Source organism: Panthera pardus, unplaced genomic scaffold, assembly GCF_024362965.1.
Source record: "Panthera pardus isolate Hobbes unplaced genomic scaffold, ASM2436296v1 HiC_scaffold_14, whole genome shotgun sequence".
In the NCBI taxonomy this organism is placed as follows: domain Eukaryota; kingdom Metazoa; phylum Chordata; class Mammalia; order Carnivora; family Felidae; genus Panthera; species Panthera pardus.
Window position 1 is genome coordinate 42612 of NW_026526699.1, and position 27961 is coordinate 70572.

The window sequence follows — 27961 nt, forward strand, 5'->3', positions numbered from 1 at the left end:
TTAAAGTTCCTCCTGTTTTCGGCTGGGTTTCTGGGACTTTCCCTGGTTGGGACACTTATTCCTTTTAATGTCCTTTCCCCTTGCAGTAGGTTCATTGACCCCTTGCTAAGGAGGTTCTGGGTCTCCCCCCTTTTGGCAGCTATACCTTCCCTGTCCTTTTGTCATGGCTCTTTTGTGCCTCTGGAGCAAACAGGGTGTAAGCCTCGCTTAGCCCCTTATAATAATCCCTCTTGCGGGGCAGGGGGCAGGAGGGAGGGGGAATCCCCTTGCTGCTGGGCATATTTATGGCCTTCTCAGCCCCTGCTGTGATCCCCTGGAGGAGAGCTTCTTGGTACCTGGCATCTGGAGAGCGCCTGTGCCTGGCTGAGGGCACAATCTGGCTGCTGGTCCTTGTGGGGGAGAGTTCTCCAGGCCGGAAGGGAAGGAGAAATGGGTGGCTGAGAAGGTGGCAAGACAGCCAGGGGAGGAGTTTCAAGCTCAGGGGCAGGGGGGAGGGAGCCTAATGAGTCATGAGGAGGTGGAACATTAGGGGAGCCATGGGTCGATTCTTTGGCTCCCTGGGTGAGTTTCCAGTTAAAGTGGCTGAAACCTTTGCCTGGCTCTGCGTACTATGGATGAATCGCTCCCAAGGCGGAGGATTTCAGGCAATTTCAAGCCAGGAGTCGACGTATGGAAATTGATCAGGGTGACCTGGGTCTCTGGAGACAATATGCCAGATGCAGCCGACCATCAGGCATCCAAGGTACCCCTAGAGGGCCCCCCCCACACCAAAAGTGGGCCATTCCAACTCACAGAGGGTCCCCAACAAGCCAGGGGCTATCCCAATTCCACAGTCTCCCAAAAAAAAACCCTCCTTGCTCTGTCCAGACCCGACAATGCTCCCGTGAGGTGGTATGGCAAAGACAGACAGAAGGCAGGGGCTCCCCCTCCAATGAGGAGACCAGCCAGATGGCCACCTGGCCATGTCCCGAAGGAACCCAGGCAACGCTCAGCCACAGCATTTCTGGAAGAAGATAACTTTAAATGCAAACCATGCCCTGCAACCCATGATCAGGACCCACTCTGATGCCACCACAGACCACACGCCATCCATCACGGAATCACAGATGGGCCCACTCAGATTCCGTGGGCCCCTGGAGACCCCAAGGGCTACCACGCGGAGCCACAGAATCAAACTCGGCAGGCAAGCTAGACTGAGTCACACATTCAAATTCACATACACATCTGAGGTTATTACATTCCCTCCCATAGAATTCCTACCTGTAAGACTTCTGAAGTCTCAGGGAGTGACCAGGTCCTCCTTCCACTCTTGCGAGTGGGCCTGACTAGATTGGGCCCCGGCCTTACCGGTTCTGACGTCGGGTCCAGGTCCTCACCTGCCAAGCCTCCTCGAGTCCGGCAGGAACAGTGGAGCAGGCAGCCTGAGGCGACCGAGCGGGGAGGCTGCCGAAATCCAGGCAGAGCGCACCTTCTCCCTTGAGATCCCTCATTCTGTCACCGATTCGCCATTCTCCCAAACCGGTGGCAACAATGTGCCAACGCAGTTGGGTTTCCCTGTCAGGGAACCAAATTTGTTATGGAACCGGGCAGGAACACTGGCGGAAAAAACAAGAGGCATTCAGAGATCTTGGCGGATCGGGGATTTATTTAACACCAGCGGGCTCAGAGGAGACCATTTCTCCAAAGATCTGAGCGCCGAATGCAAGTGGGAAGGGTAATTTATAGTTGTCAGCCTTCATATTTGTGGGGGAGTTTTCGTGTGCGTGGCAAACAGGGCAAGAAGAACCTGGAAGACGGGTTTCTAAGCCAGAGACCAGAGCTTGTTTTAGTCCCGTCAGCCACCTTATGATGTAAAATTTATTCATTTTCCCAACACATCCACATGAAGTAAGCAGAATATGCCACCCCAAAATATGCCTCTTTTGGCACAAGGATAATTTGGGCTGATTAATATTTACAAACAATAGACACAAGAGAATCTCTGAAAACCTAGCAGAAGTTGGCGTTTGGTGACCAAATTTTACGTTCATGAAGGAAAGCTCTGTTTGTAATGGTGTCCCTCTCTGTACCAGGAACAGAAGAATGACTACATCTCAGGACACTTTTATCAAAGAACACACAGACTTAAATTTGCATAACAACCAAACCCTCATTCACAGTAACTGGCATTCCCACCACCAAAAATCTTTCTTTGCTTTCAGCTGAAGATGGCATTTAGGGTGATAGCTTGGGCCATTTTTGGAAGTTATTTAGTTTTCCTGAGTATCTTCCATGTATACAGGATGTGTACCTGTTATTAAATTTGGTTTTCTCCTGCTAATTTTTTCTTGTGGGAAAGGGCTCAGCCAAGAACCTAGAAGGGCAGAAATAATATTTTTCCTCCCCTATACATTCAATGTGCTACTATTCAGCAGTAAAAAGGAATGAACTATCACCCCACACAAAGACATGGGTGAATCTTACATGTATTTTGCTATGGGAAAGAATCCAGTCTCATGAGGCTACACACTGTATGACTCCATTTATAAGACAGTCTTGAAAAGGCAAAACTAGAAAGATTGTAAATAAGTCATGTGGTCGTGGGTTGGGAATATTCCATAGAATACTTCAATGATGGATGATGACATTTTGGGGGTGATAGTGGGGCTCAGAGCCAACAATCAAGAAAGAATTCTTGAAGATGTCTTTGGTGCAAAAAGGTGATTTTATTAAAGCACAGGGACAGGACCTGTGGGCAGAAAGAGCTGATCAGGACTCTGAGGAGAAACTGTTTATATACTTGGGATCTGGGGGAGGTAAAGTCCAGGGGAAGTTTCCAAAGAGATTTTCATCTGGTAAAGAAGACTCAGGATACTGGAGGCCTAGCTATTGTCAAGCTAAGGTTGTTTTTCCCTCTAGCAAACCAATAAGACTGGAGGGAGTTCTTGGAGAAATGTTTTACTCTGCCTGCCTCAAGTATTTGTCAATGGGCTGCAGGTTATAAGGAAATTTAATTTTATCTGCCATTTCCTTCTGCCTTTGTTTCCCACATAATGGATATCTGTCATTATGTATTTTCCTAAACCAGATTTTTACAATGGATGAGTAAATCGTAATCTATTCAAGTTAAATTATTCAGGGTAAGAGAGTGTCACAGGATGGGATACAGAAAGTGACAAAGAGTCTAACTGTAATGAAATGTATGGAAAATCACTACCTGTGATGAGGCAACCAGTGGTAAACTGAGTAAGTTTAGGAATGAATATAATCTGTAGACTAAAGGCAAAATGACCCATACATAAACCATGAAGTCTATATGATAAAGTTCTTTCCCAGGAGGGTAGTAGCTAACAATGCTAAAACAGCTATATAATCTAGAAGGGGGCAATGAATTCAATGACAGATGGTGGGGGCTGGGTTTCTCACTATTGGAGAAGTTACAGATAAGCAACTGCAGAAGATTAGTGTCCAAGTAATATGTAGCCAATTGGAGACATCAGTCTGAACTCATCTTTACCTTAATATGGATACTGACAGTTCCACACAGAAGTTATCAACCTTTAAAATAAAATAGCCAGTTATTTTACCAGCAACATGAGTTTCTTCGGAAAAAGCAGAGGAATTGCCGTTTGGGACGAGCAAATTATGGCAAAACATACACAAATCCAACAAGACAAAAAGAAAGGTCACCTTTTATTAGATTTTAGTATGAAATTAGGGTGGGTTGGGGTTTTTTTATTTTAATTCCAGTATAATTAATATATAGTGTTTTATTAGTTTCAGGTATACAGCATAGTGATTCAATAATTCTATACATCATTTGGTATTCATCAGGATAAATGTACTCTTAAAGGGGAGGTATTTTTTTCTGAGAGTTGTTTTAAACAACAGTTTACTGTAGAAGAATAACACTTCAGGGTGGTGATAACTTCTTATTGGCAGCAAGTGCTGGTAGGTGCTGGGGCAGAGAGGGATCTTCCTTCTTTGTATAAAAGCAAGAGATGAAATTCCTATGTGAAAAATGTCCTCCCCCATGAAGATGTCTCCAATCTTCCTTCCTTCCACTGGTTATGCAGTCTGCAATGAGCGCTTCCTGCAGGAAAACTCCCCCTTCAGGGTATCCCAACTACATCTAAATGAGGTTTCCCTTAAAGACATTCCATGCTCATGGATTGGAAGAACAAGCATTGTTAAAATGTGTACCCTACCCAAAGCAATCTACACATTCAGTGCAATCCCTATCAATATATCACAGAGCTAGAACAAACAATCCTAAGATTTGTATGGAACCACAAAAGACCCCTAATAGCCAAAGCAACCTTGAAAAAATAGCAAAGCAAAGGTAGAGGCATCACAATTCCAGACTTCAAGTTATATTACAAAACAATAGTAATTAAAACACTATGGTACTGGCACCGCTGGGAAAATAAGTAAAATTATGCACCATAAGATGGCCAAGGGGACTCACATAAGCTCTAGTCCCTAGCTTAGAGACTCCTCTTCCGGCTTCTTCCTGCCCCACTTGCCGCATGCCAAATTACTACTAATGTGGAATGTAGAAGTACCAGGTGATAAATTGCCCCCCATGCTTGTGCTCAGGGCTCAGATGTCTGGAGAGGAATCTCCCCTGAGCCCTCTGGTGTAAAATAAAACTCCGATCCACCAAGATCTCGGAGTGCTGCTTGGTTTTTCCGCCAGCGATCCAGCCTGGTTCCATAACAGCACAAAAATAGACACCATAGATCAATAGAACAGAATAGAAAATCCAGAAAGGAACTCACAATTATACAGTCAATTAATCTTTGACAAAGCTGGAAATAATATCCAATGGGGAAAAGAATGTTTCTTCAACAAATGGTGTTGGAAAAACTATACAGCAACATGCAGAAGAATATGGACCATTTTCTTACACCATACACAAAAATAAATTCAAAATGGATGAGAGACCTAAATGTGAGACAGGAAAACTTCAAATCCTAGAAGAGAACACAGTAACTTCTTTGACATTGGCTAAAGTGACTTCTTTCTAGATGTGTCTCCTGGGGCAAGGGAAACAAAAGCAAAAATGAACTATTGGGACTTCATTAAAAAAAAAGAAAAAAACCCACAAACTTATGCACAGCAAAGGAAACAATCACAAAAACTGAAAGTCAGTTTACAGAATGTACAGAATAGGAGAAGATATTTGCAAATGACGTATCCGATAAAGACTTAGTATTCAAAATATATGAAGAATTTATAAAACTCACACCCAAAAAATGAATAATCCAACTTACAAATGGGCAGAAGACATGAATAGACATTTGTCTAAAGACATGTGGATGGCCAACAAACTCAGGAAAAGATACTGGACATCACTCATCACCAGAGAAATGCAAATCCAAACTACACAATGAGATACCACCTCACAGCTGTCAGAATGGCTAAAATCAACAACACAAGAAACAACAGGTGCTGGCAAGGATGGAGAAAAAGAGGACCCTCCTGCACTGTTAGTGGGAATGCAAACTGGTGCAACCACTCTGGAGAACAGTATGGAGTTTCTTCAAAAAGTTAAAAATAGAACTACCCCACACTCCAGCAATTCTACTACTATTTGCCCAAAGACTACAAAACACTAATTCAAAGGGATACATAAACCCCGATGTTTATGGTAGCATTATCTATAATAGCCAAATTATGGAAACAGCCCAAGTGTCCATTGACTGATGAATGGTTGAAAAAGATGTGGTATAGATACAATAGAATATTGCTCAGCCATAAAAAAAAAAAAAAAAGAAAGAAAGAAAGAAAAGAAATCTCGCCATTTGCAATGACATGGATGGAACTAGAGTGTATTATGCTAAGTGAAACAAGTCAGTCAGAGAAAGACAAATACCATGTGATTTCACTCATATGTGGAATTTAAGAAACAAAACAAATGGGCAAAGGGAAAAAAGAGGTGAACCAAGAAGCAGACTCTTAACTATACAGAACAAACTGATGGTTACCAGAGGGGAAGTGAGTCGGGGGGATGGGTCAGATGGGTGATGGGGACTGGGGAGGACACTTGTGATGGGCACCAGATGTTGTACAGAAGTGTTGATCACTGTGTTGTACACCTGAAAGTAATATTACATTGTATGTTGACCAGCTGGAATTCACATAAAAACTTTTTAAAAATAAAGAAAATAAATGAGGTTTCCTTTATTTACTTTCATAAAATTTTTATAATCATATATAGGTTGGAGCACATGCATGTATTTCCTTGCATTGTTAGCTGAGCATGTTTAGGTCCCATATTGAAGTTTTGAATAGCATCCTCTAATAAAAGGTACCAGGGCTCTTTGAAGAAATGGCTGTTACTATGACTGAGATAGTAAATACAGGAGCCAGGATAATCCTTAAGTATCAGAAAGTAATGAAGTATCAACAATAAAAATTCCACAAAAATGGAATTATGTCAAAGACATACAGGAGCCAATGGAAATAGCTCTCAATAATCACAGCAGAAATCAACGGATCCACCAAACACTGTAGTCCTGGAGCATAACCCAGAGCCTAAAATAACTACCCACCTGTCCATACTGGTAAAAATAAATGATTACATAGACTTTTTTAAGTGACTAGAAATCTCTGCTGAAGATTTCCAAACAATTCAGGTAGACACTCAGCCATCTATGACAGAGGTGGAACTAGCCCCCCTCTCCTCAAGTGTGGGCTCCACATGGTGACTTCCTTTTAAAGAGGACACACAGTGGGGCGCCTGGGTGGCTCAGTAGGTTGGGCGTCCGACTTCGGCTCAGGTCACAATCTCACCATCGATGGGTTCAAGCCCCGTGTCAGGCTCAGTGCCGACAGCTCTGAGCCTGGAGCCTGCTTGGGATTCTGTGTCTCCCTCTCTCTCTGCCCCTCCCCTGCTTGCACTCTGTCTCTGTCTCAAAAATAAATAAACATTAAAAATTTTTTTAAAAAATAAAGAGGACACACAGGACATGGGACAAGAGGAACTTCAGTGGGGAAGCCTGACAAACACTACCTCAGCCCCAGGGCCATATGGGTTCACAGTTCCCAGTGGACAGTTAACTGAGCATTAACAAATTCTCATTTTAATATCAAAGCCTGATATATATTTACATATTTCACCTAATGTAGGATGTCAATGTTCGCAATACAAACATTATTTTATGTGTAATTATAAATATGCTGCCACTTAACTTCTCAGCAAAAGAAAACCATTTAACTGATGAGTTTACTTCCCTGACAGAAAGTTACATTTTTAATAAATTCTGGTTTGGGTACTCATAAATTTAAACTTCCATGTTTTCATACATCTAGTTTTCAAGTTGTCAATATATTTTTTTCAACTGTGTCAACACTGAAACAACAAAAAGAACTTCACTCATGAGGGCAAGAACATGGGGACAGCTGGCCTTGGGGTGGCTGAGGGATTGTCCCATCACTCCAAGGACTTGCAGCCAAGATGGTCTGTGTTTCTCCTTTCTCTGTGCTGGAGCCTTCTGGCTGGATCCAGAAACAGCCACAGTCTGTGAAAAGTACTATGGTGTGCCATGATTATGAGCTGCCAAAGCTTTGATAAAAGGAAACATTTTGGGACATCTGAGTGCCTCAGTCAGTTAAGCCTCTCTTTTTTTTTTTTTTTTAATTGTATTTATTCATTTAGAGAAAGACAGAGAGACTGAGTGGGGCAGGCAGGGGCAGAGAGAGAGGGAGAGACAGAATCCCAAGCAGGCTCTGCACTGTCAGCACAGAGTCCCATGCAGGGCTCAAATTCACGAAACACGAAATCATGACCTGAGCTGAAACCAAGAGTCAGACACTTAACCAACTAAGCCACTCAGGCATCCCAAGAGTCCGACTCTTGATTTCAGCTCAGGTCATGATCTCACGGTTCAAGGATTAAGCCCCCTGCTTAGGATTCTCTCTCTCCCTCTCTCTCTGCCCCTTCCCTGCTGCTCTAACATTTTTTTTAAAAGGAACCATTTTGTATAATACATTGTGTGAATTACTACATGAGAAAGCACAGGTAAGCCACTGAGAAAGTCAGAAAGAGATTATACTCACTATTGAAGATGAAATCTCTCTGGGGAAGCCATAGCAAATCTCTCTCCTATGCACTTTTGTTGTTGACTTATAAGAGTTCTTTACATATTCTGGATACTAAACCCATATCACATGTATGATTTGCAAATATTTTCTCCCATTCTGTAGGTTATCTTTTTTTTAAGTTTATTTATTTTGAGAGAAAGAGCATATGTGGGAGAGGCAGAGAGGGAGAGACAGAATCCCAAGCAGGCTCCACAATGTCAGCACAGAGCCCAACACGGGGCTTGAACCCAAGAACCATAAGATCATGACCTGAGCCAAAACCAAGTATCAGACTCTTAACTGACTGAGTCACCCAGGCACCCCTGTAGGTTATCTCTTTAGTTTCTTGATAGTGTCCTTTGATATTCATAAGTTCATAATTTTGATGAAATCCAATTTATTTTTTCTGTAATTTCCTGTGTTTTTGGTATCACACCCAAGAAATTATTGCCCAATTCAATGTCACTGCCAATGGACACATGAAAATATGTGGGGAAAAACTGGACACTGACATGAGTTGGTGAGGATATGCAGAAATTAGAACTCTAATACATTGGTGATGATGACATAAAATATTGCAACCAATATAGAAAATAGTTTGGCAGTTTCTCAAAAAGCTAAACATAGAATTAGCATACGATCTAGCAATACCATTCCTAGGAATGTACACACACACAAATGAACACAGGTATTCAATCCAAAATTTGTACGTGAATGTTCAAAAAGCAGTATTCACAATGGTGAAAAGGTAAAAACAAAGCAAATGTCCATCAATAACTGAATGGACAAACTGTGGTGCAGCAATAGAATAGAATAATAATCAGCCAGAGTGATCAAGGTATGAACCTTAAACACATTACACTAAGAGAAAAAAAGCTGAACACAAAAAGTCATACATTATAGGATTCCATTCATATAAAATATCCAGAAGAGGTAAAACCAGAGACAGAAAGTTAACTACTAGTTACCAGAGGTTAGATGGAAGGCGGGCTGGGAAGTAAGTGATTCATGGATAGTCTCCTATTGGAGTGATGAACATGTTTTGGAACTAGACAGAGATGGTGGTTGCACAATATTGTGCATGCACCAAATTTCAACGAACTGTACACTTTTAAAAAGTTCATTTTATAATCCCACCTCATTTGAAAACAAAGAAACACACGCTGTTTGTTATACACAAAGGCTATTGAACACCACCCTGGGGCTCCCCATGGTTGGACTCCACGAAATACATTCACTCGGCATGTTTATACTTTTACATTTTCATTCTTGGTTGCAGCAGAAAATGCCTCCACCTCACTTCTGTCCACATCTCTCCTGCTCTGGATGCTAAAGATTCCTTCTGGTTCCTACCTCGTCCCGCTGACCAAGATCTGGCTCCCCACAAAACCTCGGGGCCACGCAGGCACACAGAAGGGAGGGGGATGTCTGTCTAAAACAAAAGGGGCTTTTGTATTTGGAGACCTGGGGCTGCAAGTGCTTTTGTCTACCCAGGTCACAGTGGGCACCCACACCCCTGGACAGGTGCCCTCTCTGGCTCAGCATCCAGAGACAGGCCTCCATTCATCCTACCTTCAAAACTTCAGCACCTCGAATCCCAGAACGATTTCATCTCAGCTCTCCCTGGGTGGGTGATCCCACTACCACCCCAACTCCAGCAGTCAGGCAGGATATGGTCTTCTGCCTGAGCCACTCAGGTGGTGTGCTGGGAGACCCCACAGTGCCTTGGGCCAGTTGGGAGGTGACCACCAGCAGGGGCAGGGACACAGTTAATGGGCTGAACTGTGTTCTATAAAATGTCATATGTTGAAGCCCTAATCCTCAATACCCCTGAATGAGACCTGATACGGAAATACGGTCTTCAGAGATAATGAAGTCAAGATGAAGTCATTTAGATCATAACTACTCCACTATGATGATTGTTGGAATAAGCCAGAGGAACTGGACAGTGACACACACAGGGAAAACACCATGTGAAGACTGGAGCTCTGCTGTCCCAAACCAGAACCTGGAGAAAGCTCCCCTCAAGATTTCATGACCATGACATTAATCTCACTGTTCCAGCCTCTAGATCCGTGAGGTAACAGATCTGGTACTCTAGGTCACCTAGTTCGTGCAGCTTTGTTACAGGAGACCCAAGAGACCAATGCAAGCACCCTCTGCTCTATCCAGCAGTCTCCAGACCATAGCGGGTGGGGGTTAAGGCAGGGCCCTTCACAGACCAAGGCCACTGCTAGGTGGTCACTTCTGACCCTGACTGGGAACTCTGGCCATAGCTCTCAACCTCGTGGGGCCCATGGGACTATAAAGAAAAGGAGAGGCAAGGGAGTTGGCCTCCCTGGAGCTGGTCAGTGGAGCCCAGAAAGCCCAGGAATGGCCAGATCACATCCTCTTACACCTCCTCTGGGCCCCTGTCAGCCATCGGCCATTTGGAATAGCCACTATATCCTTTTTAATCTCAGTAGGGGTAGTGCCTCAGCAAGGCACAGAAAGAGGCCCCTCGGCCTGGTCACAGTACCTCACCTATGTCTACTGGGCCCAGGCTGGCCCAATAACAGGGTGAGGGCAGAAATGACTGTGCCCCCCCCCCCCCCCCCCACCGCAGAGGGGCCTGGGATCAGCACAGAAAGCAGGGAGGGGAGTGGTGGGCCTCAGAGTGGGGGCTGGGTGGTGGAATGCTCAGCAGAAGCCCCTCACACAGGTGCCGAGCAGCCTCCATCCACATGAGCCACCTGACCACTGCACAGGTGGCCCTCCAAAGGAGCTGGAGTCTGTCAAGGGTCAGCTCCAGAGACTATAGTCCATTGCCCACAAAATGGACATGCTCCAGCTGGCTGAGTCAGTAGTGCTCTGAACTTTCAGTATTGAGCCCAGTATCTATAAAGGGTAGGAAGAAGGAAGATACCTGGGAGGTCATCGCACAGCCCTTTGAGAAGGGTCTTGCCTCGGACTGTGACCACCTCACATAGTTACCGCCTTGCATCTCAGATAAGGCCAAGGCTGGGATGGGTCCAGAGCTCTGCATGTTTCCCAGGAAGGCCAAAGGGTAGTACCTCTCACAGCAGCCCAGGGTTAGTCCCTAACCCTCTAACCCTCACACTACAGTGTGTTTATCAACTGTGTTGACACTTTGTGCAGACTTTGAATGACTGAGGGCAGGATGAATTTGAACAGGGCACTTCCTAAGGTGACAGGTAATGCACAATGAATTGTATCTCAGTGATTAAAACAAATCACTACTTGGGTGACTGGCACATGAGAAGGCTGAAGAGTAAATCTTCATGAGTGTGCACGGTGTCAATGAGGGAAGCTGGTAATGTGTTCATGAATTCTTAGAATTTACACCCATTAGAGAAATTCAGGAGTCAACAGAAAGCTTGATGAGAAACAGCATGTTTACATAGTTTCGAAGCACCACCCCCCAAAATAGACAAAAACAGTAACTTTGTAGTGGAGAAGCCTGGCAGAAAAAAACCCTAATTGAGTGATCAAAATGAGCACCAACAATGATGGGACCATCAAAATCATGTGCCACCTGTAAGACATAAGTACCTGCTGTCACTTCTGGGATATTCCTTCCAAAAAGTCCTTCCCTGAATTACAGGGAAACATCAGACCTGGCCGTTTGGGGTGACGTGCTAGAGTAACTGTCAGTCATAAAAGTCAAGGGAGGAACAGGGGCTGTTGCAGGCCAGGAAAAGATGCACGGAGTACACACAGCATGTGCTATGTGATGGCTCTTTTGTAATTTGGGGCGTTAGTGGGACGACTGAGTGAACTTTAATGGGGTCTGGAAAAAGGTGGTACTGTGTCAGTATTGATCTCCTTTTTGATGATTGCCTTATGAGAATGTAGAATTCTGTACGTAAAGGCGACACAGAAGTAGAGCAATGACGGGCATCAGAAACGTTTGTGTTCCATTGGCAACTTTTTACAAGCTTGTGACTTGCACAATAAAGAAATCTTTGACAACAGAAAGACTGCTGGTTCTGGGAACACCGAATGCGAATGCGAGTGAACGTCCCCAAGTGGAAACATTACTGCTGCTGCTGCCGTTCGGTACGTGCTATGTTGGCAATGAAGGTCTGCAGATTCAAGGTGAAGGCAGGGAGCATAGGTGGTCTCAGTTCAGGTGCCTCCCTTTGGGAAGCCCTGGGTGTCTCATCATTAATGCATCACACATCCTGGGATATGCAACTACCCATGATTGCTCCTTATTTCTGTCTATCCTGTGAAGTGCCTGATGGCAAGAAATGGACTCTGCTCCCTGCTGTATCACACAGACTGCTCAGCACGTATCTGTCAACTGACACAATGGGAGAGGCAAGGACCAAGGACCTATCCCTGGAGGTGAAAGTTAGGAGTATCAACGTCACCCCTGCAAAGGAGGGTCACATGCATCAAGAGTCACATCACAGTCGGCCCTCCTGGGCCCGGTGTGCTTGAACATGGTGGCTTGTAGCACCGGGGAAATTCTTTTCTCCAACAAAAAATAGGTAAAGGGCAAAGGGACACTGTGACACTATTTATAAAACAGAGACATTAGAAACAATCAGATCAACAGGGTACTAATTCATCAATCAATGCCCACTCATGCCATGAAGTGCCCATCAGGGACTGAAAGGGACAGGTGTCCAAGATGTAGTTAAGAGAGTAAAAGGGGCGGGGTGGGGGGTGCACCTGGGTGGCTCAGTTGGTTGAGCGTCCTACTAGGCTCAGGTTGTGATCTCAAGGTTGATGAGTTCGAGCCCCACGTCAGGCTCTGCGCTGACAGCTCCGAGCCTGGAGCCTGCTTGGGATTCTGTGTGTGTGTGTGTGTGTGTGTGTGTGTGTGTGTGTGTGTGTGTTTGTGTCTCTGCCCCTCCCCCACTCATGCTCTGTCTCAAAAATAAAATAAACATTAAAAAAATTTTTTGAAAAGAGTAAAAGGGGGAGTTCAGAACATTAAACTGTAATTTAATAGAACAGAACATTTGTTTTACAAACACAATGATTTACAACCTCAGGGGGAAATGTACCGTCGCATCTTGCCTGAGCCATCCCAACCACATAACCCTCTGAAGAAGCCCCCCCAAGATATAGATATGTCAGAACACTGCCCATGCCCCACTAACCAACTTAACTGGGTAAAGTGTGGCCTCGTCATTACAGCAAAACATTCTCCTCTTGCTCTGGAAAGGCCTTCCCTGCCCAGAACCTTCCCAGGAGCTTGAGGTCACAATTTCTCGCTGCCTGAGTGAAACAGACCCCTCTAACTTCTGGGCTCAAGAGAATTCTCGAGTGCTTTGCTTCCTCCAATACAGTGAGTTGCCAGCCAACCAAACTATGAAACATGGCAGGGGGCTAACTGTTCCCCAATGCTTCTCACTGGAACCTCTAAGGAACTCTGGGGTCCTTTTTTCAGTCGGAATAAAGCTCTGTAACGTGTGTTGAATGGCTGGATGTCCACATCTGCTCCCCAGGGCACTGGCTGGATACCCCAAAGGATATCTCTCTCAACCCAGGCTGCCCCCTGAAAGCTCAAGGAGCATCCGGGCTCCCCAGAAGGCATCGCTAGAGGCCTGGCCATCGGGCCACTGCACCTGGAAAGCCAACACAGCGTTACGCACAGAAGCACCTTCTGCCTGGCTCCACCTTCCCACCCAGGCACCCCTACCCTGGGACCCACCCTCTCTGGACTCAATGGGAAACACTAGCCCATGGCACCCGGCTCCCATTCAATTGACTCCAGCCTTGAGGCATCCCCACCCCTCGTTCCATTTGTCTGCTTTATTCACTCCAAAGGCATGACCTGAGAATCCAAGAATTCAAAGGGAAACCCATGGTACCTGGTAGTAGGGTCTCACCTGGCTGGAGGGCAAGGGCTGGCTCAGGTCCAGAGCAGACATAGGGCTGGAGAAAGAGGGGCCCGGAGCCAACTCCAGGGGGCTGGAAAAGAGACGATGTCAGGACAAGCTCTGAATCAATGGGGCGCCAGGTCACTACATGCCCTGACTGCTCTCTGCACATAAGCAGCCCTTCCAGGTGCTGGATGCTCTTCAGGAACACTGTCCTCTCATAGGACCCTCCGGTGTGCAGGTGCCACAGAGGCTTGTGTGACACCTCAAGTAGGGGGCTTGGGTGAGCCAGAGAGCACTTCAGGGCAGGCTCACAGAGAAGGGCCGGCAAGTGGAAACCCGAAGGAAGGGTCAAGAAGGGGCAGGCCTGGGGTGTGAAGGAGACAAGAGGCCATTAGGACCAGGCTGGGAGAGCAGGGAAGATAACGGGTGCAGCCACTCGGGACAATAGTCTGGTAGTTCCCTAAACTGGCAGATGCACACCTACACAGCCATTCTGTGTACACACCTGAGACGTGAAGGCAAACACGTATGTCCACGAATGCTCAAAGCAACCCCAACCCAGGGACTCAGCAATGACTACAAACCGGTGATGGATCAAAAAACCATGGTCCAGCCACATCAAGGACCAGGACTCACAAATCAAGGGGAATGGATTGCTGATGCACACAGCAACAGGGGGAAAATCTCAAAGTACTCAAGCCGAGTGAAAGGAGCCAGACCCCTCGCCCCACCCAAATTGAAAATTTTAGATGTCGTTTACACGGAATTCTAGAAAATGCAGATAAAGAAAGCAGATCCATGGTCCTGGGGGTGTCAGGGTTAGAAGCAGGTGGGAGTGCTCTGTACGGCTCAGCAGCTATAGCTTCGTGGTGGATACATAAGTCGCACTCAGAAAACTACCATCTGTACCATCTAAACGTGTTGCTTTAACGAATGCCACTTACGCCCCAATGAATTTGCTTTTAAAGAAGGAATCAAAGTCATCAGATCAGAGCAATGATGGGCTGGGCCTTGGGAGTCCAAGGCTGATACAGCCAGTGGGGAGACCAAGCAAACCACAAAGGTACCCAGTGGGGGCATTTTCTCCATCACGGTTCCTGGTCACGAGTGAAAAAGTGAGTCCACCTGCATAGTCTGCATTTTCTCACCATCTGCTGTTTCAGCAAGAAAATTAGTGACTTCAAGAACTGCTCCCCTCCTTTCTCACACATTGCACTGTAGTTCTGCCCGTACTGGGCACCTGGCTTTCAGCTCCCAGACTGGGGAGACTGTGAACCCTGGGGACCTGGTCCTGGTGACCCCTATCATAGATCCGCCAAAGGACCCCCAACTTCTCACACTCTCCATCCCTCTTCTCTACCACTAGGTTCCCCTGGCCTGTTGTCCTGGGCCCCACGGCCAAAATCTACAGCACCTAGGCTGTTCATGGCTCTCCCAAGCACCTCTGAAACTACGGTTTGGAATATAAAATCCATCTTGATGCTGCTCAAAAACTCAGACAACCTCTGTCTAGGGAAAAGAAAATGCCAAAAAAGAGGCTGCTGGGGCCCAGGGTGATCTTGGAGAAGACACAAACCGTGAGCGCTGTCCACAACACAGACCTCATACCTGCTCTGATATTTCTAGGTGTTCTTTTGTCTCAGGGAAAAACTACCCTCTTCTTCTGGTAGATGCAGGTGGGAAGAATGTTGTTTTTCTTCCAGAAACCCATAAGGAAAGGACTCAATCTGCACATCTGAGGTCACAAGTCTGTATGTAAACCAGACAATACCTTACCCATGGCCTGAGAATATGTTGCTTGAGCCCCATGGCTCTGCGTGCCTCACCTCTGGGTCAGGATGAACTCAGGAGGCTGTGGCGGGGGCTGTGTCACCTGGAAGCCGCCAGCCTGTTGTTCTTCTTGACCACCGCCAGTGCCCGGACCTTCCTCCAGGTACATGCTCTGCGGATTGCCAACAGGTGGGTCAGCGAATCCTACACAGAAACAAATTCCACAACCCAGTGCTGGGAGAAGAGAACACAGCCCACAAGCAGCACAATCAAGACCTCCATGGAGAGAAGCAGCATCCAACCTGGCAGGCCTCAAGCCTCAGCCTCCCTTGCTGAGGAACAGTCACGACTGTTGATCTCAATGGCCTTTTTAGGCTTCAGAAACAAAGACAAAGTCCAATTTTGCAGACTTCAAGTTCTGCTTAATTAACCCAGACTTCGTGCCAGCCCCCAATGCCAAAGATTCAGCATCCAAATCTGCCCCCCACACACCCCTGCTGCATGAGGACAGGGAATGGGCAGTCCACTTCTCAGTTTATCTCGTGCTGGTCCATTAAAGGCTGAGCCACCAGCCCTTAGCTATTTTCATTTTCACCTTTTACCTGAGGTTTCACCATGATTTCAATGAGGTGCAAGGTGTCACGACCTTACCTGGCTCCTTCTCTCTACATTGAAGAGAGTATCTCCATATATCATTCAAGATAAGCCATGGTGAATCTGATCAATTCTGGGTCAACAAACATTCTGGAGCAAAGGAAGGGAAGGAGGAAGGTTCGTGTCTTCCCTGAGTCTACCAGGTGGTAAACCTAGCATCGGAATCCCTGATCTCCGACTCAGAACAACAGGCCAGCCAGGCGGGGCTCACAGTCCTTTGTCTTGTCTGCCAGAGTGACGACCCAACCTGCCAGCCAGCTGCCCAGACAATCTCAAACCAAAGGAACTTTCCTGACAATTTGGTGTATGTATGATTTTACCTCCACTTTCCACTGTTTCCTCTTTTCTGTGGAACTTTAAAAGTACTCTGAGATACATTAAATACAGTTTAAGTGCTGATTTGAGCATTTCTGATTCAAACATAAAAAATCACTGGGTTAGATCTTCTTCCTCCAAGAGAAAAACAAGTAATAAGCAAAAAGCCCAGAACAAAGGGAGAGTCAGGGAAGGGATAATTAGTGGAAGGGAGATGTCCACAGTCTGCAGACCCAGGGCACAAGTACATCCTATGTTGGTAGGGCATCCGAAAGGAAGGTGGGGTATAAGGTCAGGTCCTGAGAACCCTAAGGAGGTTGGAAGGGAGGGAGCAGTAAGGGAGAGCAGGGTAACATCCTGGTGCTCAGGCAGTCAGCAGGGAGGCTCACCAGTTCCTAGAGAACATCACCCCTCACATGTGCTGGACCTGGTGTGAAGACCAGCTCCCCTCGTCCCAGTGTGAAGTTGGCCAGTGACTGCCCCACTCCAGCCTTGTTGGTAAATTTGGACAGGCAAACGTAGGTCTCTGACAGTGGAAAAAAAACATGGACAGCAAGAAATGAGGGACCGATATGATCAAACTGAAAAGCTGCCTACAGAGCAATGAGTCTCCAGGGCCTTTCCTCTTTCTGACCCTTCCTCCTCCCCTATCCAAGGAAGGGCCAGAATCCACAGCCCCAATATTCCTGCCTTCAGACAACAAAACATATTTTTGAAACTTCTATTGAGAATACTCAGGAAAATCAAAGACACTGCATCTATAAAAAGTAATAGAATGCACGAAGAAGGGAAAATTCAAATAAAAAAAGAGCCTGGAATTCTCTTAACGCCTACCTGTCAAAATGGAATACTGAAAGACAGAGTTTAACACCTCCAAAGCACATACGATGAAAAAGAAAAGAAATGCAAGAAAAAAGGTAAACATTTGGGAGACTGGTCCAGGATTTCCAACATCAGAATAAGATTTGTGCTCTAAAGAGAACTGAGAATGTGGAAGGGATAAATTATCAAAGAACATTGTCCAAAAAATAGCCAAACCTTAAAGAAGACATTATCTTCTCTAAATTGAAAGGCTTAACAGATAAGTGAATTAAAAAGACTCACACCTAAGACCATCATTGTGAAATTTCAGAACACCCAGACTTAAAAAACAAAACTCCAAGAAAGGAATGATACATTGCAAGGAAGAAAATAAAATGAAATCACCAACATCAGATGCTAATAACAATGATATAAATATATCTGTAAATATCTAAGGGAGGAAGAATATTTAAACTCAAAACTCCTTCCCTGACAAACTGTTAATCAAATGTGAAGGCAGATTAAAGACAATTTCACAATATGTAAGGACTCAGAAAATTTATCTTGCAAGTACCCTTTCTTGCACAATTAATTGAAGATGTTCTCAAACATAACAAAGAAGTCAAGGAAGAAAGAACAAGACCTGCAATTCAGGAAACACCGATGCAAACCCAAGGAGACAATGAGAGGAGCACTCGGGATGGTGACCCCACACCAGGTCTAGGGAAACGTCACTGGGATGGAAACAGGAAGGAGGGCTCCAGCCATAAGTCTTCAGAGGAGACACTCGGAAAGCTGGAAGAAGTTAAGAATGTGATAAAAACAGGTAACGTAAGAAAAAAGAAAGGGAATTACAAACTCCAGGAAATATGGATGTACCCATAGAAGATTAAGAAATTTAGGTGACAGGCAAATTGATGGTGCCAATATCTTCCTTACAAGGTGAGATGTCACAAGATGCTTTTGTACTTGGTAGACTACACAATATGTAAATACATACGCTTTAGATAACAACTAAGAAGAAACTAAAGAAGTGATATTTCAATCATGAGATGCTGTAGGAGGTCCAATAAGCTCGACCATCTGCTGTTGCAGCAAGCGTTGACAGGTAAGTTAGGTGAACTAGAATGGGGAATGCAGGGTGGCAGATGTGTAATTAGTTTTAACTCTTTCCTCACTGTCTTACTATTAGTCATATGCACATTTTATTTTGCAAACTAGAAAAGTAGGAGAGTATTGGCCCTTCCCACAACCCCTCAAATGAGACCCAAGTACTTGTGGCATCTTGTGCAGAAGAGTGTGGTCTGGAATGGACCCACCTGTGGAGCTGGGCTCACCCAGAGCAGTAACGGACACAGCCACAGCTGCATCTGCAGGGCGCATCATGAAGTCCAACCCAGGCCCGTGAACCAGATGCCCGGTCTGGAAGGAAACTTCTCTGGAGGACGCCAGTGCAAGAGACATCAGCCATGACTCAGGGGCAGCCAGAGAAGGGTCTAGCATGTCACTGCCAGCAGCCAGAGGACAGACGCCAGGGCCTGGGCAGATGGCAGGAAGAGTAACAGGATCATGGCCAGGCCCCTCCTGGTACATCTCACCACCCTGCAAAGACCTGGGGAAGACAGCAAACACCATCCCTTGGAGGGCAGAGACTCCCAGGAGGAGACTCCAGCCCAGTTTGGGAATCCAGGTTCCCGACTCGACCCAGCCACTGATGGCTGTGAGGCCCACCACGTCCCTAATTACACTGCCTTCACTGTTCTACATGGAGCTGCTAGGGTTCTAGAACACTTAAAAATACTATGACTGCAGCACCTGGGTGGATCAGTCCTTTGGTTGTCCGACCCTATATTTCAGCTCAGGTCAGGATCCCAGGGTCATGGGATCCAGCCCGGCACTGGGCTCCGTGCTGAGCATGGAGCCTGCTTGGGATTCTCAATGTCTCTTGACACCTGGGTGGCTCAGTCAGTTAAACATCTGACTTCAGCTCAGGTCACGATTTCGTGGTTCGTTGAGTTCGAACCCTGCATCTAAACTGTCAGCGAGGAGCCTGCTTCCTGCTTGGGATCCTCTGTCTCCCTCTCTCTCTGCCCCTCCCCCACACTCGATCTCTCTCCCCGCCTCCCTCTCTCTCTCTCTCTCTGTCACTCACTGACTCACTCTCCTCCTTCCCCCATCCCTCTCCCTGCCCATGCTTTCTCTAAAAAACAAACAAACATTACTGGAAACCTAAGATACATTAGCAGTTTCTTCAAAAGGAACTTCAATAAAGCACTATTCCACAACGATGAAAGCAAGATATGATTAGGAAGAACCTAACAGTTGAGTGGATAATGATGGTTGACCTTACAGGAATTACCGGGCAGCAGTCAGTAACAATCAGACTCCATGCGGCACAAACACTCACTGTGTCTAAACACTCCTGGGTTTATGTTACCACTCCCCCCAACCCACCCCATAATCTCTGCAATAACCTGCAAGGCATGCCCTCTCCATTTCGCAGATGAGAAAAGCACGGCACTGAGAGGTCACAGGAACCTGCCTAAGTTCACACACCTGGGCAGTGCCAGCCTGCATGTGAAGGGCCAGGCACAGACAGTGTCATGAGAGATGCTGATGTCACGTGGGAAATGGAAAGTGTCCACATCTTGATGGTTACACAAGATGGGACCTGGCCCCTCGCTCAGACCTAGTCCTGCTGATGGCTGGCACTTTCCTTATGCTTACATCAGGTTCACGCCTCGTCCCAGGTGAGGGAGAATGCTTGGACAGTGCCTAGTACGCAGGAGGAACTCAAGAAATGTTAGCTGTTACTGACTCAATGAAATGCAAACAGTACAAAAATACTAGAAATAAAATGAAACAAGAGCTAGGGTTCACCTTTAGGAATAAGTCTGCATGTTTTTCTTTCCAAATCTGTTTTCCTCATTCTCCAATACATACATGAAGTCCGGCTGGAGCCCGGCTCCAGGGCGCAAGTGTGGGGTCCCTGACATGCATGGCTTCCTTACCAGTGGCTCTCCCATACCAGAATGGCAGAATCTCTGCAGTCACTGACCTGGTCCCACTGCTGGCCCCAGGATTCACATGCCTGCTCCAGGCCTGGTCACCCACCCAGGATGGGGAAACTCGATAGGGTGATGGTCCCATGGTCCCATGGGATGGCAGTACCTGGGAGGCAATGGCTTTGGCATAGTCTCATCTCCAGAAAAGTCCGGGGCCAGGGCCAGCGACTCCCATGGCCCTTGGGCGGTCTCTCTGGATTGTGCAGGCCCATTTTCCTCCTGTCCTGCTGAAAGCCAATCAGACAGGAAGGAGACTTGCTGATGCTCCCAGTCCCAGCCTCCTTCCCAGCAGGTTAAGAGCAGCCCTACTGGCTGAAAAAAAGGGGTCGACCACTGACTCAATACAATATCCTTTGTCCCTTAAATGTCTTTTGTCTGAAACCAATCCATAATTACAAGCCCACGAACCCCTACATCATGGTGGCTGGCTCACTTCCCAAGTCTTCTCGACTCCTGGCCCTGGACGCACCATAATCTCTAAATGCAAAACACCTGTGGCAGGCCCCACTTAGGGGCATCCTGACCCTCACCCTCAGGGATCTCACTAACCACAAGGTGACGTCCTCAAAGTGCAGACTGGGAGTGAAGGTGCTGTCCCTATAACCAGAGTGAACCTAACTAGGCTTAGCCCTAAACAAAGGGTGCCGGGCGGCAGAAAGAACCCCCAACCACGAGGAAGGGGGGAGCCCTGGAACCACTCACCTGGCCACTGAGGCCTGTCCACACACCCAGAGCCAAGGTGGGGGTGGTCTGAGGGCTGGGGGCGGTCCGGACCCCTCTCCCTCACACTGGGGTCCTCTACTGTGTCCTCCGGCGCTGGCTCCAGGCGCTGGAGAAGGGCCCTCTGGCGCCGCCGGTAATTGGCAAACCAGTTGTACACTTGCTCTACGGTCAGGCTCGTCTCCAAGGCCAGGTTCTCCTGCCCCAAAACAGCACAACCTCTAGGCCCTCCACCGTCCCCGGAACAGCGGCGTGCACAAGCGCGACCCGACAACGCTTTCACCGAGGCGGCGAGCCGGAGCCCGGCCTCACTCTCGGAGAAGAGCAGCAGAGAAGTGAGCCGCCTCAGAGCAGGAGGCCCGAGCCAGGCCATCTGCGCCGCCAGCACGTCCGGCAGCCCGGCCTCGTTCACCGCTGGCGCCGCAACGGCGGCCTCGCCAACGATAACCCAGAAACGCGGAGGGCTTGGACAAGGCCTGCCGGGCCGGAGCCTTCCGAAGCAGGGGGCAGCGACGGCCCGTGACCAACGCCTGTGACCCAGGACCCCGCAGAGTTTCTCTTCTTGCGGCCACCGCTCGGCGCTCGGGAGAACCCAGTCTACGCGGCCGGCGCGGTGATCACTGGGAGAGCACTACTGATTGGACAGGTAACATGGTGGGTGGAGCAAGCACCAGGAGTGCCCTTTTGATTGGACAAGCTCTAGAAGGGGAGGGGGAGAAAGTAGGTGGAGCTAACACGGGAGCGCCCTGCCGATTGGACAGAGCAGAGAAGTGGGCGGAGAGAACAGGCCGGGATTTTGGAGCACCGGGAAACTCCCACTAGTCGTACCTCGCCTCTCTACCCCTAGCAACCTCACCCCACTCCACTCCGTCCCTCCAGTTTCCCGGGGCTACGTTGAGGATGGCGCCCTGCTGGCCCTGAGCTCCGCAAATACCTGCCTCCCTCAGCCTGGAAGCTCCACGACAGCAGTGGGGATATGATGATCCCACGTTTGAAAACTAGACCCTCCACGAGTGCAGGCTGGATGGTCATGAGCTGCCAGCCAATGAGCTCCCGTCTCCAGGAAAGTTCTGAGAGAGGCGGAAGCCCCCAGCATCCTGGCAGACGGGCCACTGGGGAGGTCCGGAGGAGGGGAGGGTAAAGGTGTGAGTCATCTAAGGGTGGTGGCGTCGCCTAAGGTCAGGGGGGTAGGCTAAACGGGGGGGGCTGTCGAGCCTCGATCTCCTGGGTTCTTACCCGCTCGGCCTTGCTGGGGTTGGTGCTCACGCTCGAGGCAAAGTCGTGCAGCTTCCGGCGAACCTCTCTGGGAAAGTTTCGGCTCTTCAGGCCATCAGGGCAGAGGGAGAGGGGTGGTGGGTTTCTGGATAAAGACAGTGAAGTGGTGGTTACAGACACCCCTTCTCCTGGATGCACCTCGTGTGCTCTCAAACACTGCACCCCCAGACATCCTCTCATCTCACTGGCTGCTCCTCCTCTCTAAGCTGCAGAGTCCCAAGCGTCCATCCCCTGAAGAAGGGAGGGGCCCACATATCAGGGCACCTCAGAGGGGTGTCACCAGGTTTCCACTACCGCTCACTGAGATGCCACAGCTGACCAATGGCTGGTAACTACTGAAAGTGGATGATGAAGACACTGAGGTGGGCTATGCTACTCTTTCCTGTGTATATACACGAGTTTTTCCAAAAGGAAAAAGTGATGTATAAACAAATACTACCTGTGGGGAACACCCAAGGTACCCAAACACCAAATGAACAAATCACCATGGATGTCAAAAGTGCATCCCACACATACCACATCCCAAATGGAGCTCGATCCTTTGCTCTCGGATCTTCCCCCACTTCTGTGCATCTCAGTGAGAAACCATCGTGTTCCAGTCAATCAGACCAAGAGCCCTGGAGTCCAGCTTTATTCTCTTTACCTCCTCCAACACATCTCACTCGTCAGCAAATCCTCCAAAATCTGCCCTGACACAACCCTTTCTACAATCACTCCCAAAGATTCCCAAGAACCTCTTGCCCCTGCTCCTGTACTAACCACCTTTAGGAGACCCTGCCACACTTAGGCAGTGTACCAACCATGATGGCTGTAACCCCAATATCATCCCCTCCTTACACATCTAGGGATTGCTGTCCCAGAGCTCAGGCCTCCAAGCCAAGGCTTAGGTGAGCCTGCCTGCAACCTCCAACCCACAGCAAAGAACAAAGGCAGGATAGTCCTCTACTAAGCACATTCTCGGTCTAGTACTCCCCACTCTGATTATGGAATCCACAGTGTTTCCTCATCTACCACCCATTGTCCATACCCAATGTCAGCCCAGGAGAGTAGGGCCCAAGCATTACCCCCAGCACCTCCAATAGCACCCAGCAATCAGGGGCCCCTTCCAAATACTGCATACTGATCCCCAAATCATTTACTTCATTGCACTGGACTCTGGCAGGCCATTAGCACCTATATGGAGGGACATGACTGCTTTCCTGAAGACCCCAAGGCTGATTAACTGCTGGGTTTTGAGGGCATATCTCACTCTTTTGTGGGCACTGGGAAAATAATTCTCTCTGATCCAGAAGGAATCCATCTCTTCTTCCAGTAACCAGGCCAGTAACCAGGCCCTGTGGGACAGGAACCCCCTGTCACTTGGGCTGGCAGGAGCTCAGAGCGAGACCTGCAGCTCCTCCTGGTCAGAGAGGAACACGCAAGATGAAGAACAAAGGCTGTGCAGCCTCAGTGTCTCTCCTGGAAGCCTAGCTTTGCATCTCTCTCATGTGTAACCCTGGGCAAGTTGCTGACCTTTCTGTGCCTCAGTTTCCTCATCTGTGAATGGTGATGACAGTAATAATAATAATAATTAGCACTTGTAATGTTTACTTGGTGCTGAGGATGGGCCCAGCATCTCTCACGTGCCAGGCAATCTTCTAAGCACCACACGTATCTCCTCTAATGCTTGCATCACTCTCCTCTTTATTCTCCTTAAAATGTCCTGCAGCCCTAAGGGATGGCACTGAGATCCAGGCCATGGCACCTGCAGAGCCTGTCTGCGAGAATCAGATGACCTAAGACACAGGTGCTGGAAATTTCCCAAGGGAGAAGAAGAGGCGAGGAAGAGAGTAAGGTCAGGGCACCCACCTGCTGCCCCCTTCTCTGCAGAGCCCTCACCAGAAGGCAGCGTCTCCTGCCGCAACTAGAACTCTCTGCCTGGGTCCTGGAAAAGGCTCCTTCTCCTTACCCTGCAAGCATAAATGGGAATGCACCCCTCCCCCAGCTGCGCAGGTAGGTGGAGAGTGTGGCTCAGTGTGGGGCACAATGGCTGACATAGAGCCTATGATCTTTTGACTACTACCGCCTCTTCTGACTTCTGCATTTATCTCCCCGCCTCTATTTCACCTCGGCCCCCCTGTGGTTTTAGAAGGCACAGCCCTCGGGAGTCCTAGGGAATAAGCACAAAGACAGACCAGCAGTATACCTCTTTCTGCAGCGGAACTTCTGCACTGGGGTTAGCACAGCCACGCCCAGCCGCTTCATGACCAGATGGTAGTGAATGTCGTTCCAGAGCTGGACCAGCTCCTGGCTGCCTCCGGGCACACGGCAACCCTGCCGAGAAAAGCCTGCTGAGACCTGGCTGCCCTCGCCCTGCCTGGAGCACTGCCATCTGACCCGACCTGATCCCTGAGAAGAGCTGCCTGTTGATGTGCCAAGCAATGAGGGCATGAACCCAGCACTCCAATCACCAGCAGGCTCTGTCCCTGGTGGCCCAGCCAGCCACTCAGGTCACGTCAGCCCTTCAACCCTCCCACACAACACATGAGGTGAACACAGCTCTCAGTCACTGCTTACTGATGAAGAGCAGGAAGCAAGGAGAACACAAATGACTGGCCTGGGGCCACACAACACGCAAGAGGCAGAGCCACAGTTAGAACCACATGGGGATTCCAAGGCTTGACCCACATCTTGCATGAAAGACCTTTCTCTCCCACCCAGCAGAGCTGGCCCCTCCAGTGCCCAGCGAGTGCATTCTGAGTCAAGTGGGATGAAGTCCTGGTCTGTGCCCCGTGACAGCTCACTAATCCAGTGGGACTTGATCACATAACCAGACTCTGGAGATGGCCAAGGATACCTGCGGTTGGCCTCCCCCAGAACCCAGCTGCTGTAGTCAGTGTGTGGGGTTCTTGCATTTAACTCCAATGTCCTCAGGACCATCTTGGCAAGGGAGGTGCTGACAATCATTTAGCTTTCTCTCCACAGCATCAGAAAAGCCCATTTTTCTGGGCTGTGACTTTCACTGGCCAAGGGCACAGCCGTCCGGGAATGTATATGGGAAACTTGCTACCTGCAGGATGTGGCCCTGGACAGGAAACATCCTTTCTTGGTGTGGTGTCCCCATCCTATCTTTCAGGTCTCAGCTATACGTCACCTTCTCAGAGACATTCTGGACCATCCAGACTGTGTTTATAATCCCTCTATTGGCAGTTTTTCACTACTGGTGTCACTGACACATTTCATCATTGAGTGCCTTAACAGACATTATTACAACTCTGTGTTTTCCCTTGTTTGTTTACCGGATCCGTTTTGACAGATTTGGAAAAACTTAGCCCCTCTTACTTGCAGGTGTTATGTTCCATGTTGTGGATCCTGTAACAAGCAGAACCAAGGCAGCCCCTCTCTTATGGGGCCCGCAGTGCAGCAAGGGAAGGCAGACAAAATGAATACCAACAAATAATTCTTCTAATTAGGAACTGAGGAAGGAGCCATAGGGTGAACAAGATTCTCCACTGGAGAATAAAGTGGGCACTGCTTAGACAGGGTGACATCTACAGCAGAAACCAGAGAAGAAGAAAGACACCAGGCACACAAAGAGCCAGGCTCCGGCCTCTGGCACAGGCAAGAACACATGCAAAGGTCCTGAGACACAGAAAGATCTCAGGAGTTGTAGGGACAGCAGGAAGCAGCATGGCTGCATGAAGGAAGCAGGGGGAGAGTCCAAAAGAGAGACTAAAAAGCAGGCAATCTCAGATGGCAGGCTCCTGAGCCACCTGCAGACTCGTGCAGACCACGGCCCATCTGCAGTTTTCAAACTCCCTGTGGCTGCTACAGGAACAAATCAAGGGGACAGGAGGGGACATTAGGGGAGCAACCAGGAGGACCCCACACAGCCTGTGGCAGAAGGAGTGGAAACGGAAAGAACTGGAAAGAAGTGAGGATTTCCAAGGTAAACTCAGCATGAACCAGGCATGAACTGTATCTGGGGGTGAAAGAGGGAAAAGGATGCCTCCAAATCCCTTACATGAAGCCCTTCGAGCCAGATGTACTTTGGAATTCAGAATGTCTCAGATTTTAGGGAGTAACACAGGCATATGCTCCGTAATATGCTCCACCCCCGTGTCATCTGGGGCAGGCAGCACGTTAGAATCAAACATACCGGTATTTAGGCAGCAGAATGCACCACGGTCACATTAAGTGGCTACAGACCATAAGTGGCTTCACCTCGGTGCAGGTCAGGTCACATCAATGCCAAACGAGTCAGCATCCAAGTATCACCAGAGGAGTGACAACGATACTTTCGGTTTGCGTTCTCGACTGCAGACCTGTGGCTCAAGGATCGAAAGCCTGGCTCTGTTTGACCGTCTCACCACCTGGGAGCCCCGCTCCCCGAGCCAGGACCACCACTCAAAATGGGTCTCATAAATGGACAGTGTTGCCTCAGATTACAAAGTAGCTGGAATCTGTGAGGCAGAGTGGACCATCCTGGCTCCGTTTATAAAAAAATCTCCCCACATCTCCGTTGTGTTTGGGATGGTGGTGGCCACTGAACCTCTCTGCGCCCCCCTCACAGATCCATCCTACCTCCAGCACCCGGCAGGCAGCCTGGTGCTGCTCTTGCTGGGCCAGCACCCGGGCACACACGAAGGCCACGTCCGCATTGTCCAAGAGGTGCAGGCGGAGCTGACTGTCCAACACGGCTGTGACCAAGGGCTGCAGCTGGGCGGGGTCATCCTGGAGGTCTCGGCACAGCCTGCCTGCAAGAGTCACCAGCTCCGCCAGGGGTGGCCCAGCGCCCCCACTCTCCCTCAGCAGCTTCAGGAAGCTCTGCATCCCACGTTGGGTCGGCCCCTCTGCGAACAACACAACAGTCATCATGATGGCCACGTGCCGGCTGCACCTCGATCCTCAACTCTGCGAGGCCCCTCTAGCCACAGGCATTTTTAACATGGTTGTGAGAGCTCCCCAGCGGAAGGCAGAGGGGTGTCAGATGCCGGCTAGTTTCCTTTCTTTAGTCCTTTGCTGTGCACTAGGCACTGTCACTGCGATGGCGCATCTCATTCCCGCGAACCTTTTGTCTGTGTCCTGTCCACGGGCCCCACCCTGGTCTTCTCCTATCTCCTCCTCTCTGTGTCCCCCACATTCTTCATTTTCTTTTGAATTTTATTTCAGAGAGGGAGGGAGAGAGACCACATGTATGAGCACGGGAAAGGGGCAGAGAGAGAGAATCCCAAGCAGGCTCCACACTCAGCACAGAGCCCGACACAGGGCTGGATCCCACAATCCTGGGATCATGACCTGAAGTCAGACACTCAACCGACTGAGCCACCGAGGTGCCCCTCCCCTGCTTTCTTATACACACAAGGTAATGGTGGGGTTTTTTTTCCCCTCCGTTTCTGACCTCAATCAGGGCACGGACCATGTGTGTTGGGGTCATTAGAGTTCCCCAGTATCTGTGCAATGGATGCCAAGGCC

General features: G+C 48.5%; 1 protein-coding gene across 9 annotated transcripts; it reads right to left on the reverse strand.

Moving 5' to 3' along the window:
- Positions 1-13002: 13002 nt before the first annotated feature.
- Positions 13003-27773, reverse strand: ANHX (anomalous homeobox). 9 transcript variants are annotated; one of them, XM_019439055.2, is made up of 9 exons: positions 27071-27460; positions 24693-24820; positions 22469-22592; positions 21215-21431; positions 20619-20739; positions 18767-19059; positions 15734-15881; positions 13914-13995; positions 13003-13649 (listed from the first exon to the last, which is right to left on the reverse strand). In XM_019439055.2, the coding sequence occupies exons 1-9, from the start codon at positions 27362-27364 to the stop codon at positions 13563-13565; spliced, it is 1494 nt and encodes a 497-aa protein (XP_019294600.2). In that variant the 5' UTR covers positions 27365-27460; the 3' UTR covers positions 13003-13562. The 9 variants fall into 9 exon arrangements, 8 of the variants coding, with proteins under 8 accessions (XP_019294600.2, XP_019294601.2, XP_019294604.2 ...); XM_019439056.2 differs by having other exon boundaries at positions 20619-20736; positions 27071-27455; XR_002077110.2 differs by having other exon boundaries at positions 13620-13649; positions 15734-15849; positions 27071-27482.
- Positions 27774-27961: the final 188 nt, after the last annotated feature.

Excerpts from the sequence above, each read along its gene's own strand:
- ANHX (XM_019439055.2), bottom strand. The coding sequence starts at position 27,364 with ATGATGACTGTTGTGTTGTTCGCAGAGGGGCCGACCCAACGTGGGATG. Across the intron at positions 24,821-27,070 it reads CTGCCTGCCGGGTGCTGGAG|GGTTGCCGTGTGCCCGGAGG; the intron begins GTAGGATGGATC and ends TTTTCTCGGCAG. Across the intron at positions 20,740-21,214 it reads GGACAGGCCTCAGTGGCCAG|CAGGACAGGAGGAAAATGGG; the intron begins GTGAGTGGTTCC and ends ATTGGCTTTCAG.